At 41.9% G+C, this 10,163-nt stretch overlaps 2 protein-coding genes across 2 annotated transcripts; both read left to right on the top strand.

Annotated features, from left to right (window-relative positions):
- Positions 1–172: 172 nt before the first annotated feature.
- Positions 173–3,601, top strand: calhm3 (calcium homeostasis modulator 3). Its single transcript, XM_079512142.1, has 4 exons — positions 173–640; positions 1,119–1,246; positions 1,356–1,483; positions 2,504–3,601. The coding sequence occupies exons 1-4, from the start codon at positions 354–356 to the stop codon at positions 2,960–2,962; spliced, it is 1,002 nt and encodes a 333-aa protein (XP_079368268.1). The 5' UTR covers positions 173–353; the 3' UTR covers positions 2,963–3,601.
- Positions 3,602–5,749: 2,148 nt separating this feature from the next.
- calhm2.1 (calcium homeostasis modulator family member 2, tandem duplicate 1) lies at positions 5,750–8,566 on the top strand. Its single transcript, XM_079512510.1, has 4 exons — positions 5,750–5,862; positions 6,162–6,789; positions 7,231–7,882; positions 8,170–8,566. Exons 2-3 carry the CDS (start codon positions 6,235–6,237, stop codon positions 7,645–7,647), a joined length of 972 nt encoding a protein of 323 aa, XP_079368636.1. The 5' UTR covers positions 5,750–5,862; positions 6,162–6,234; the 3' UTR covers positions 7,648–7,882; positions 8,170–8,566.
- Positions 8,567–10,163: the final 1,597 nt, after the last annotated feature.

Here is a 10,163-nt window from a genome sequence, read left to right as displayed (position 1 = left end):
AAGGCTGAACTCTCAGTCCTTTCTGTCTAGCCTTTGATCTGTCTGACTGCTGTAGGATCAGGGTGTGGTCAGAGGCTCTGACCACACCCTGATCCTCAGAGCACCTGGACTAGTTGTATCTGGGTCATTGCAGCATTGCACGGAAAGCTTCACTTGTTTGCAGGTGGGTGAAATCTGGATTTTGATTCTATATTGCGTTACTGCCTCCAATTAAACGTGTCCTTTCCTTACTATTGTAACTAGTGCAACCTGGTATTTTGTAGCCTACTTTTGAAAGCACATCCATTGGTTGAAGGCTACTTCTGCGTATTTACTCTCAACAGTAATTAGTCCCTCTGCATTAAAAGTAAACGATGGAGCGCATGAAGTTAGTCCTGCAGTACTTTCAGTCCAACTCCGAGTCCATCTCCAACGGAATCTGTATCGTCCTGGCCCTGGTCAGCGTCAAACTGTACACCAGCTTTGACTTCAACTGCCCCTGTCTGCCTCAGTACAACAAGCTGTACTCTCTGGGGGTTATGATAGTGCCGCCTGTCATATTGTTTTTCCTGGGTGTTCTGGTGAATCGACACACGGGCGTTATGATGGACGAGTGGCTGAGACCTGTTGGGAAAAGATCCAAAAATCCTGCCGTGGTTAAGTGAGTAGTACCTCCTTTATGATGAATTCCTGTTCTGTTCTTTGACTATATAGAAGTGTCTATTTGTACGTCTCTAAATGTTTTGATGAATTGAACAAGGTGGACCCTCTTGTAAACAAGTGTAATGCTTAATTGGGTCTTTGTAGTCTTTGTATTGAGTTTGTGCTTGAAATGTACTGTAATTCTGCAAACTGTTAATAAATATTTCAATCAATCAATCAAACCCTGATTCCAGTGATTCGCATTCCTTAGCCTATTTAGAAGTTAGAACGAGCAACCGCATCGCCCGGTGGCCTTGAGAGGTTTTCAGCTATTACTTTCAATGTGACATCACGTTTTTCTTTCTACACACAAAGCAGCTGTTTAAATGCCACACGATTGCATTGCCCAACTACAAAATGTTTGGAAAATCTCAGTGTGATTTTTTTCTTTTTTTTTTTTTTTCTTTTTTTTTTAATGCATTTTCTACTCTCCGTAGGCACCTGTTCACTGCCATGCTCCAGAGAGCTATGTTGGCCCCCATGGTCTGGATCTTGGTTACTCTCCTGGATGGCAAAATCTTCATCTGTGCCTTCAGTATGAGTGTGGACCCCAAACCCTTCTCGGGTACAAAACATTTGTTACAAGATGAGCAGACCTCAAACCCTTCCATCTGAGCATAGACTGGTGTGTTAACATATTGTCGGGTCAAATTACACGTCTGTTGTTTTCTCAGGTATGCCCAACCACACAGGACTAGATGTGATCAGAATGATGGCTAAAGTGCCCTGTAAGGAAGATATTATCTTCCGGAATAGCTCTTTCCGCAAAGCAGTCTCCCGCTATGTCCGCTGCTATTCCCAAGTAAGACATTACACACTGACATGAATAATCCATAGACCTATATGTTTGAACAATTGTATATTTGTTTAAGTAAATGGAAATCATTGCTATAGGCAAGTTTCCTTGTCCACCCAGTGCGCGGAGATGTTGAGCATAGCTCCTAATAATTATCTCCCCTTTCGTTGTTGGGCTACAGTATTTTCCAAGTACTCTATGTACTTGGAAAATACTGTACCTATTCTATTCATATCTACAATTCGTCCTCTGCATTCATCCATCCTAAATATTAGGAGCAGTTGGTGCTAGTAATACAGCACCTTATTTATTTTTACAAAGATGTTTATTTGCTTTTCTGCACTATCCATATACATATACATATATATACATACATATACAGCAAATATAGCCAACTATTTAGAAACCTTTATATATTGCATGGCAATATATTGCATTGCAATGGTCTCAGAAACTATTCTGGTGAAACTTGGGTCATTGAGGCTACAAAAAGACCATTATGATTAATATGAAGGTACAAGAAATGTCATTCTAGACAGCCTTGTGTGTTTTTGTTAGCCATTTCTGTACCCAGATCCCTCTCTCAACATTTATGCATCAGGGACAATAGACCCAGGCGAGTGATGCCCCTTGTGGGTCTCTCTGCAGTTCACTGAAGCAACTCTGTCCTTCAATGCCTGACAGCAGAAACTTGTCAAAAGGATTTCCAAGGTTTAATCGGTGTAGGAATGGCCCTGCTGTAACACCACTGTCTGTTCCATCCAGTAGAATAGAACAGAACAGGTTTTGTTTGCACATGGAACATTTCCTTTGGCTTCCCGTGTCTGTTGTAGGAAATAAGTCATCCAATAATGTTCTGTTCAATTCAATGTTGTCTCAAGACACTTTACATAATAGTAGACACCCAGTGTTTTCCCGCTATGCAAGCATCGCAATCAACATACCATGAGACGTACAAGTATACAATTAATGACGCTCGCATAAACATCCTCCTATCATCATCACTGCCCTTCCCTTCCATCCCAGGCCATCGGCTGGTCCATCCTCCTCGTCGGGATCCTGCTGGGGGCGCTGGGGCGCCTGGTCAAGCCGTGCTTTGACGACCACGCCGCCATCCTGCAGACGCGCTACTGGAGCAACTACCTGGACGTGGAACAGAAGTTCTTTGACGAGACGTGCGTGCTGCACGCCCGCGACTTCGCCCGCAAGTGCGTGGTGCAGTTCTTCGAGGGCGCCCGCGAGGACACCGTCCTCCACCTCCAGGACCCGCCCCACATCAGGCACCACATGACGAAGGAGGAGCTTCTGGAGGAGGAAGAGGAGGAGAGGCTCTTTGGCATCACCAGGCAGGAACAGATGGACGGCTTGTTGATGAAGTGGTACTACTGCAAACCTGAGTTGGACGTCACCAGGATGGAATACCGGCCCAAGGTGTGTGTGACCTGGGAAGACCACGATGGAAAGACACTCTACTCTGATGTCTAGGTGGCACTGAGCTCTGCGTGTGTGCGTGTGTCTCTTGCAGGCACTGCATGCATGCAATCAGTTCTACTTTCTCCACAAACGGAGTGAGACAGAAGGGAGGAGAAAGAGACTGACTTATTTTAATGAAAGAAATATTATTTTAACCGATCTCTATAGTAGAATATCTTGACAATATAACTGCAGTGGCTGGACGTGTTCTCCCTACTCTTCCATTGAGAAATGTAAAGCTTGGAGTCAGGTAGGACACCTACGGACTGACAAGTGGCACTGCCTGTAGATGGCTCATCTCCCCTGGCCAAGTGGCGATTCCTTGTTGAATCAGTGGTAGATGTTTGCTTTCCCACACGGGACACCCGGCTTTGAATGTGTTGCAGTCACCTCTCTCTAGTTGATGTAAAAACAGATTGTGGTTTTAACTTTAGGGTAAGGGTCAATGTTTAGTGGTGAAAAGTTGTGATTTTTCTTATTTCTTTTTTAAATATTTTGAAAAGGCCATAATCTTTTTAAGGAAAAAAAACATATTTCCTCGTGACCCATACAAATTGGTCCGAGACCCAAAGATGGGTTCTCAACCCCGGGGGGTCGCCCCCAACAAACTACTAAATGGCTGGAAAATGAAGAGTTTACATAGTACATATAGTGCATACATAAACTTTCCTTAATGATTATATCTGGTTTCAGTATTTATTTATGATGTATTTTCGCTATTGTAGCGGTCAATTTGTATTGGGGGTGTGGAGGGATGCGGGGCGGGGGTCGAGAGACATGGCCAAAGCACTATTTGGGAAACGGTGATCATTCTAATCTATAGAACAGCCTCTCAAGTTACGTGAATCAGACTCAAGTATAGCAATAATAATGTGTTTGTCTTAGTTACACGTGACTGCAAGGCACACACATGTCATGAATGTGCAGTATGCACAGCTGTGTTTGTATTTGTTTTATGTAAGTGGATATCTATGCACTGATGATGGTGGTAATGGTGTGTACCTTTCACTTAAATGTCCTTTGACGCATGTGTCGAACCAAAAATATCTCAGTCTAATAAGGCCAAATGTTGTGACTCGTGAGGAGAATTTGAATAGGCTGGGCCCTGGGGGTTGGTTAATTTTGCATACAGGTTGTTGGCTACACAAAGTTCTGTCGGGCAGACTGACATGGGCATGCAAATGGTCCAGAGCAGAGACTTTCTAAGGGCAGACTTCAGATCAAGAAAATGTATATCTCAAAATTCATTTCTACAAGCAAAAACAACCATTTCTGGCTTTAAAACTACAGGGACATTTTGTCTGATCTCAGGCAGATTTTCTAATGTATCACCCTTTGTATAAAGAATGGAATATTTCTCTAATCAGATATGGAATGCAAGTTAGTATGGCTTCATCACCTATGAATCTTTCATTTGGCACGCTTTGATTTGAAGCCTCACACTCACCTGCTGCTGAATGTCTTCATTAGCAAGACCTGAGGCTTGTGAAAACTTTAAATTTCTCTTTCATATAAACCCTAAATGGAGCTCTTGTATGCTCAAGAATACAATTAAATCAATTTCATGATACAGGAGCAATACAAAAGTGTCAGTCCACCATCTTATAGAAATAGAATAATGCAAACATAGAAAGTAAATGTATTTTTTTTTGTCAATAGTTTAATATGAATATTAAAGGCAAGATACAGATTCTGAAAAAGTGTTGTTGCTGTATATAAATGTGTGTGTGTATTTTTAATTATATTTCTTTCTCCATGAGACTATTACTGATCCAACATGATCCAATTTTCCAATTTGTACTGTTGTACATACAATCCAACAGTAGTAGTACCCAAACATATGGTTTAAATATCAGTTCCTTCTTTTTCTCAGTTCCCTGTCAGCTGGAGAAGTCAGACAAACTGCTTGCTTGTCTAATCATGCATAACATTTTTGTTTGACGGGAAGTGATTGGGATTGCACCGCTGTGTAGGATCACATCGTGGCGGTTTTCAGAGATAGGGGATCTTAACCATTATTTTCTAGAGATGTACTTGCATGGAAACCAACAAAGTACAAAAGAAATGTTATTTTAAAAGTAAGTGTTTTTTAGAGCCAGGCCGATGATGATGTCGGTATTCGCAATTATGCAGCTGATTCCTGATTTTTCTTTTTACCTTTTATAACATTTTCAACATTGCTTGTTCATTGTATAATTAAAGTTAAAAGTTATTTTCATAAATTTGAGTTTGATATGTACAATGTTGTACATAGACTAAATACAAAATGTATTTTGCACTTTTTTTAAATTGGTATTGGCATTATTGGACCCACAAATCTGGCATTGGTATATTATAAATCTGTCCTGTAACCAAAATGTTTGATCCCGCTATAAACCATTGGAAGTGTCATGCTCTGTCATTTTGGATGAAATGCCCGGAAATGTAATATGAGCATATTTACTCATACTGCATCCATTCTTTCCATCCATTCGTTTTTCATCTACTCATTTGCTGTGAGTTTAGTGGCAGCCATATTGCTATGTGATCGTCAACACATGTTTCCATTTAAAAACCAAGAGTTTTTTTTCCATAAGGGAGGAAACTGAACTGCAGTTCCTGAATGTGACTCATCGCTGGTGCCCAGTTTCTCAGACTACACAGACACATTCAAACGGAGACACACGCAAAGAGGGAACTCATTTCTAACCTAGGTATATCCACAGAGTTTATATATTAGAATTTGGAAATCTCTTCTTTACTTTACTTTATTATGGATCCCCATTAGCACTTGCAAAAGCGTGGCTATTCTTCCTGGGGTCTCATTTCCCCCTCCCCAAATAGCTAAACTTAAGCTCACGGATTTTGGTTTTCTGTGGTTCTGTTTGAAGAACGGAGCGTCATAATGACCTACCTCAGAGCTGTGCTGGAGTGTAAGTTGAAACGACTTCATTGCTTGTTTTCTTTTCCGTAAGTTGCATGCTTCGTTTCTATATGGGTCAAACTCGGTGTCGAATGCCTTCATGCTTTTTTTGTACTTTTTTAGTCAACAGTGAAAGCATGTTCTAACTCGAACAAACTGCAAAGCATCTGCAAGAAAACAGAATCCATTCATTCATGGCCAGTCACTACACATTTACACATGTGTAGTGTAGTGTTTAGAATACTAATTTCTGCAACTAATCTGTAATTTAAAGTACCCCCCCCCCCCCCCCCCTATCTCTCTCTGTAGCCTGACTGCTGTATACAAACCCAGAGGGAAAACCTCACAACTCCCTCGTCGTTGATCTTCAAAATCCAAGAAGATGGCTGCCTTTGCCCTCGTCACAGAGAACTTCAAGTTCATGTCCCTGTTCTTCAAGAGCAAAGATGTGATGATTTTCAACGGTCTCATCGCACTGGGCACCGTGGCCAGCCAGACCGTGTACAACGTGTTCGCCTTCCACTGCCCCTGTTCCTCAGGGAGGAACTACCGCTATGGTCTGGCAGCCATTGGCATCCCTGCGATGGCACTGTTCCTCATAGGCATCATGATGAACAAGAGCACATGGGACCTGGTGTCCGAGTTCAGACTCAGAACGTGCCGGAAGCTGTCAGGGGCTGCAGCCTTCGCTCTGAAGGGGACGATCATTGGCCGGGCCGTGGTGGCCCCGGTGACATGGGTGGTCATCTCCCTGCTGCGGGGTGAGGCCTACACATGTGCCCTCAGTGAGTTTATTGACCTTGTGGACATAGAGGGCTTTCCACCCAACCAGAGTTCACCAGAGGTTCTGGCCAAATTCCCCTGCAAAGGAAGTGTCATAAAAGAGCTTGAGGGTTTTTGGCCTGAAGTTGATCGACGACTGAAGTATGAATCTCAGGTAGTGGAGTGGTATTATTTCCTATGGTTAACCACATTAATCATGGCATCCCTATTTTGGGCTCAAAAAAGTAAAACGTAAAGTGAGGAGCGCTCTTATCATCATACATCATCATCTGAATACAGTATGACGTACAGAGGAGTTCATACAGTTATGAGGCACACAAAAAAACATGGAAAGCCTGGTCCCCTGTGGGTTAGGGTCCTGTCTCGCTCCATTGCATGCATGGTCAAACACATGCAGCACCCGGGATAGACAGTATTCACAGCACATAGTACATTATAATACATTAGCATTTTGAATGCCAAATGATGGTGAACATTGCCTGGCATACATCATTTTATTCCACCATCATGTGTCTCTGGCTTAATCTTGCCTGATCATGTTGAATGGTTTAAATCAGTATTCAGTATCCTTAATATCAACTTCTGTTCTTTCCAGCTGATAGGTTGGCTGATGGTGGCAGTAATATCTTTGATGGTGTTCCTGTCAATGTGTGCCAACCGCTGCTGCTCTCCACTGGGCTACCAGCAAGAACACTACTGGTCCCAGTTTCGCTCCAGCGAGAAAGACCTCTTTGAGCGCACGGGTGCAGTGCACGCCCGCCTCATGGCCGCCGAGAATGTGAAAAGCTTTTACGGCTTTGTGGCGCTGGAGAAGGAGGAGATGGAATTGTTTGCCGAGCAGCAGCAGAATGTCCATGCCATCTCCAGCACCGACTGGAACCGTGTGACCGGTGTCTACCTCTACAGGGAGAAGAACGGATTCCCCCTGTACAGCAGGCTGAACAAGTGGGCCCAGTACAACCTAGAGAACAACATAGAGGCCATGGACAATGAGTTGGATGTCTTCAGCTGACAGTCAGCAGACAACAACACTCTCAACGTTCATTCCAATGGCTCTCTCGGTTCCTTTTAGGGGGGTCTACATTGACCCTTACAAGTCTGTAACTCAAATGTTACTGTCAGAGTTAAGGGGAGACCTTGAAATGTCAAAGTTTGAGAATTAAAAGCATTGGTATAGAACCAATGTTTGAAGGGATGGATTCCTTGGTTCCTGTCCAGTGCTGAGACTCCTGTCTGAAGAACTCAAAGTCAAAGTCATACGATTTGTCACACACGTTACCGCAGTGAAATTTGTTCTCCGCATTTGACCCATCTCTTGGAGCGGTGAGCCGCAGCGTGCGCCGTGCTCGGGAATCATTTGATTAGTAGATTTGACCCCCAATCCATTCCCTTTGATGCTGAGTGTCAAGCAGGGAGGCATTGGGTCCCATTTTTTACAGTCTGTCTGTCTGTCTGGTATGACCCGGCCGGGGATCGAACCCCGACCTCCCAGTTTCAGGGCGGACACTCTAACCACAAGGCCACTGAACTCTAGTCTCCTAGTAGGTAAACATATAGTAGTTAGATATTTCTATTTCTGAAATGTAAGGTTTGATATTGTCTTTGTAGTAAAAATAACAAACAAAATAACTTAGAAGTGCAAGAATAAAGATCGGAATAAAATTGGGAATGCGTCTTTATTTCTGAATACAATGGGGAGAATATTCCATAGTGTGGGAGCCAGTGTGATAATTTCATGTGATATTCAGTGTCATTGACAATCTCACTGCTGCTGAAACTGTTAATTGAATAAGACACAGTGACATGTCTCGTTACATGTCTCCAGGGGGGATGGGGGAAAATCCTATAGCTCTGGGTCCATATAGAAGGAGTTCTCCTCCTTCTAATGCTATGGACCAGAGCTAAGGAAATGCATGCCTCTGCTTATGATTCCCCTGTATTGACAGCACTTTGTCTGAACCTGGTCCATACAGTAGCACCTGTAGAACACATTACATTAGAATACAAATTATGATTTTTTTTTTTTTAATTATCACCACTGGAATGTTTTATTCTTGTTTATGGTCAGACTGAAATAAATGTACTTTTGGGAAATGTGCCAGACTGTTGTTTATGTTATTTATGTTTGATCACCATTTAAATAACTCATTTAAAAAAAAGTATGTAAAAAAAAAAAAGGTATTCTAAATTTCAACAGCAGCTAAAATAACTGATTTACAAGCTTGAGTTATTTTTCATGAACTGTCATACAACTAACCATATAGTTTGTTGCATGTATCTTAAATCAGGAGGTGTAACACCATCAATCAACATGTGAAGCAGGACTGATGCTTAATGATTACAAACCTAGTTAACTTACCGTAGTTACAAACAACTGTAAACCTTGGTTTATCACATCATTATCTATTGACTCTTACCAGAAGAATGGGGAAAACAATATTATAGTAATAGTAATTCACGTCTATTTTTTGTTTCTCTGTTATTTTTGCTTATGGTCAATGACCATCCTGCACTTCTATATATCAGCCAGCAGGTGTAGCTGCAGCAAGGTTTCTATAGGTTCTTCTGACAATTGACTGAGTGTGATGTGTAAGAAAATGTCCTCAAGTTTGTCAGACATCCTCAGAAAATGTCATGTAAATATTTAGTATGAGAGCTTTGAGTATATGTTTCTGTTGTATTTACTGTTTTAAACGTTTTCTTTTCTTTCTTTAACAAACATTATTCTTTCAGAGTATACTTTTTGTAGCTTGAATAAAATAGAATGAGCAGGACCCAACACAGCTAATACTGAGGAAATATAATATTTAACGCACAGTTTAGCTACCTGAGTTTACATATATATGCGATCCACTGTGTTGTATATATCTGATATTAATTTAATTACAATTCCACATTCTTTCTTGACATAAAAGTTGAAAATACTGTTGTAAGAAATATCAAAAGATCAATGTTTTGAAAATGTTCACACAATAAACCTTTCCCCTTTTTTTTACTAGGGTGTAACTTGTGTTTACTGTGTGTGTGTGTGTGTGTGTGTGTGTGTGTGTGTGTGTGTGTGTGTGTGTGTGTGTGTGTGTGTGTGTGTGTGTGTGTGTGTGTGTGTGTGTGTGTGTGTGTGTGTGTGTGTGTGTGTGTGTGTGTGTGTGCGCGCGCGCGAGCTCGCGCGTGTGAGAGTGAGAGAACGTGTGCTTGCTTGCATCACGTATAGGTGCGCGCACAGTATTTCCATGGGTTGGGTGACTTGGGTCACTGGGTCAGGACTCAGTACCTGGATGCTGTTGCTGTACTTTGTATGTGAGAAAATTCAACATATATATAATCTATAATAGCTACACATTTTCATTTTAGATGCTGATGCATGATGTTACACAAAGCAACATGCAAGTGCAACAACAGTAGACTAAACTTAATTTCTTTAGTAACTCATTGCAAACGTACAAGCAGACACTAAGGGCAAAGGTCAAAGGCTTTACCACCCAGACAGAGACAATCATTTCCCCGCAGGCAGACTTCATCTCATCTCAT

Source organism: Electrona antarctica (genome assembly GCF_951216825.1).
Source record: "Electrona antarctica genome assembly, chromosome: 10".
Taxonomy (NCBI): Eukaryota; Metazoa; Chordata; class Actinopteri; order Myctophiformes; family Myctophidae; genus Electrona; species Electrona antarctica.
This window is presented reverse-complemented; position numbering and strand designations above follow the sequence as displayed.

Bases quoted from the DNA above. Each gene is read 5' to 3' on its own strand.
- calhm3 (XM_079512142.1), top strand. From the start codon at position 354: ATGGAGCGCATGAAGTTAGTCCTGCAGTACTTTCAGTCCAACTCCGAG. The intron at 641-1,118 runs GTGAGTAGTACC...TACTCTCCGTAG, and splicing joins AAAAATCCTGCCGTGGTTAA to GCACCTGTTCACTGCCATGC. The intron at 1,247-1,355 runs GTACAAAACATT...TTGTTTTCTCAG, and splicing joins GGACCCCAAACCCTTCTCGG to GTATGCCCAACCACACAGGA.
- calhm2.1 (XM_079512510.1), top strand. From the start codon at position 6,235: ATGGCTGCCTTTGCCCTCGTCACAGAGAACTTCAAGTTCATGTCCCTG. The intron at 6,790-7,230 runs GTAGTGGAGTGG...TGTTCTTTCCAG, and splicing joins GACTGAAGTATGAATCTCAG to CTGATAGGTTGGCTGATGGT.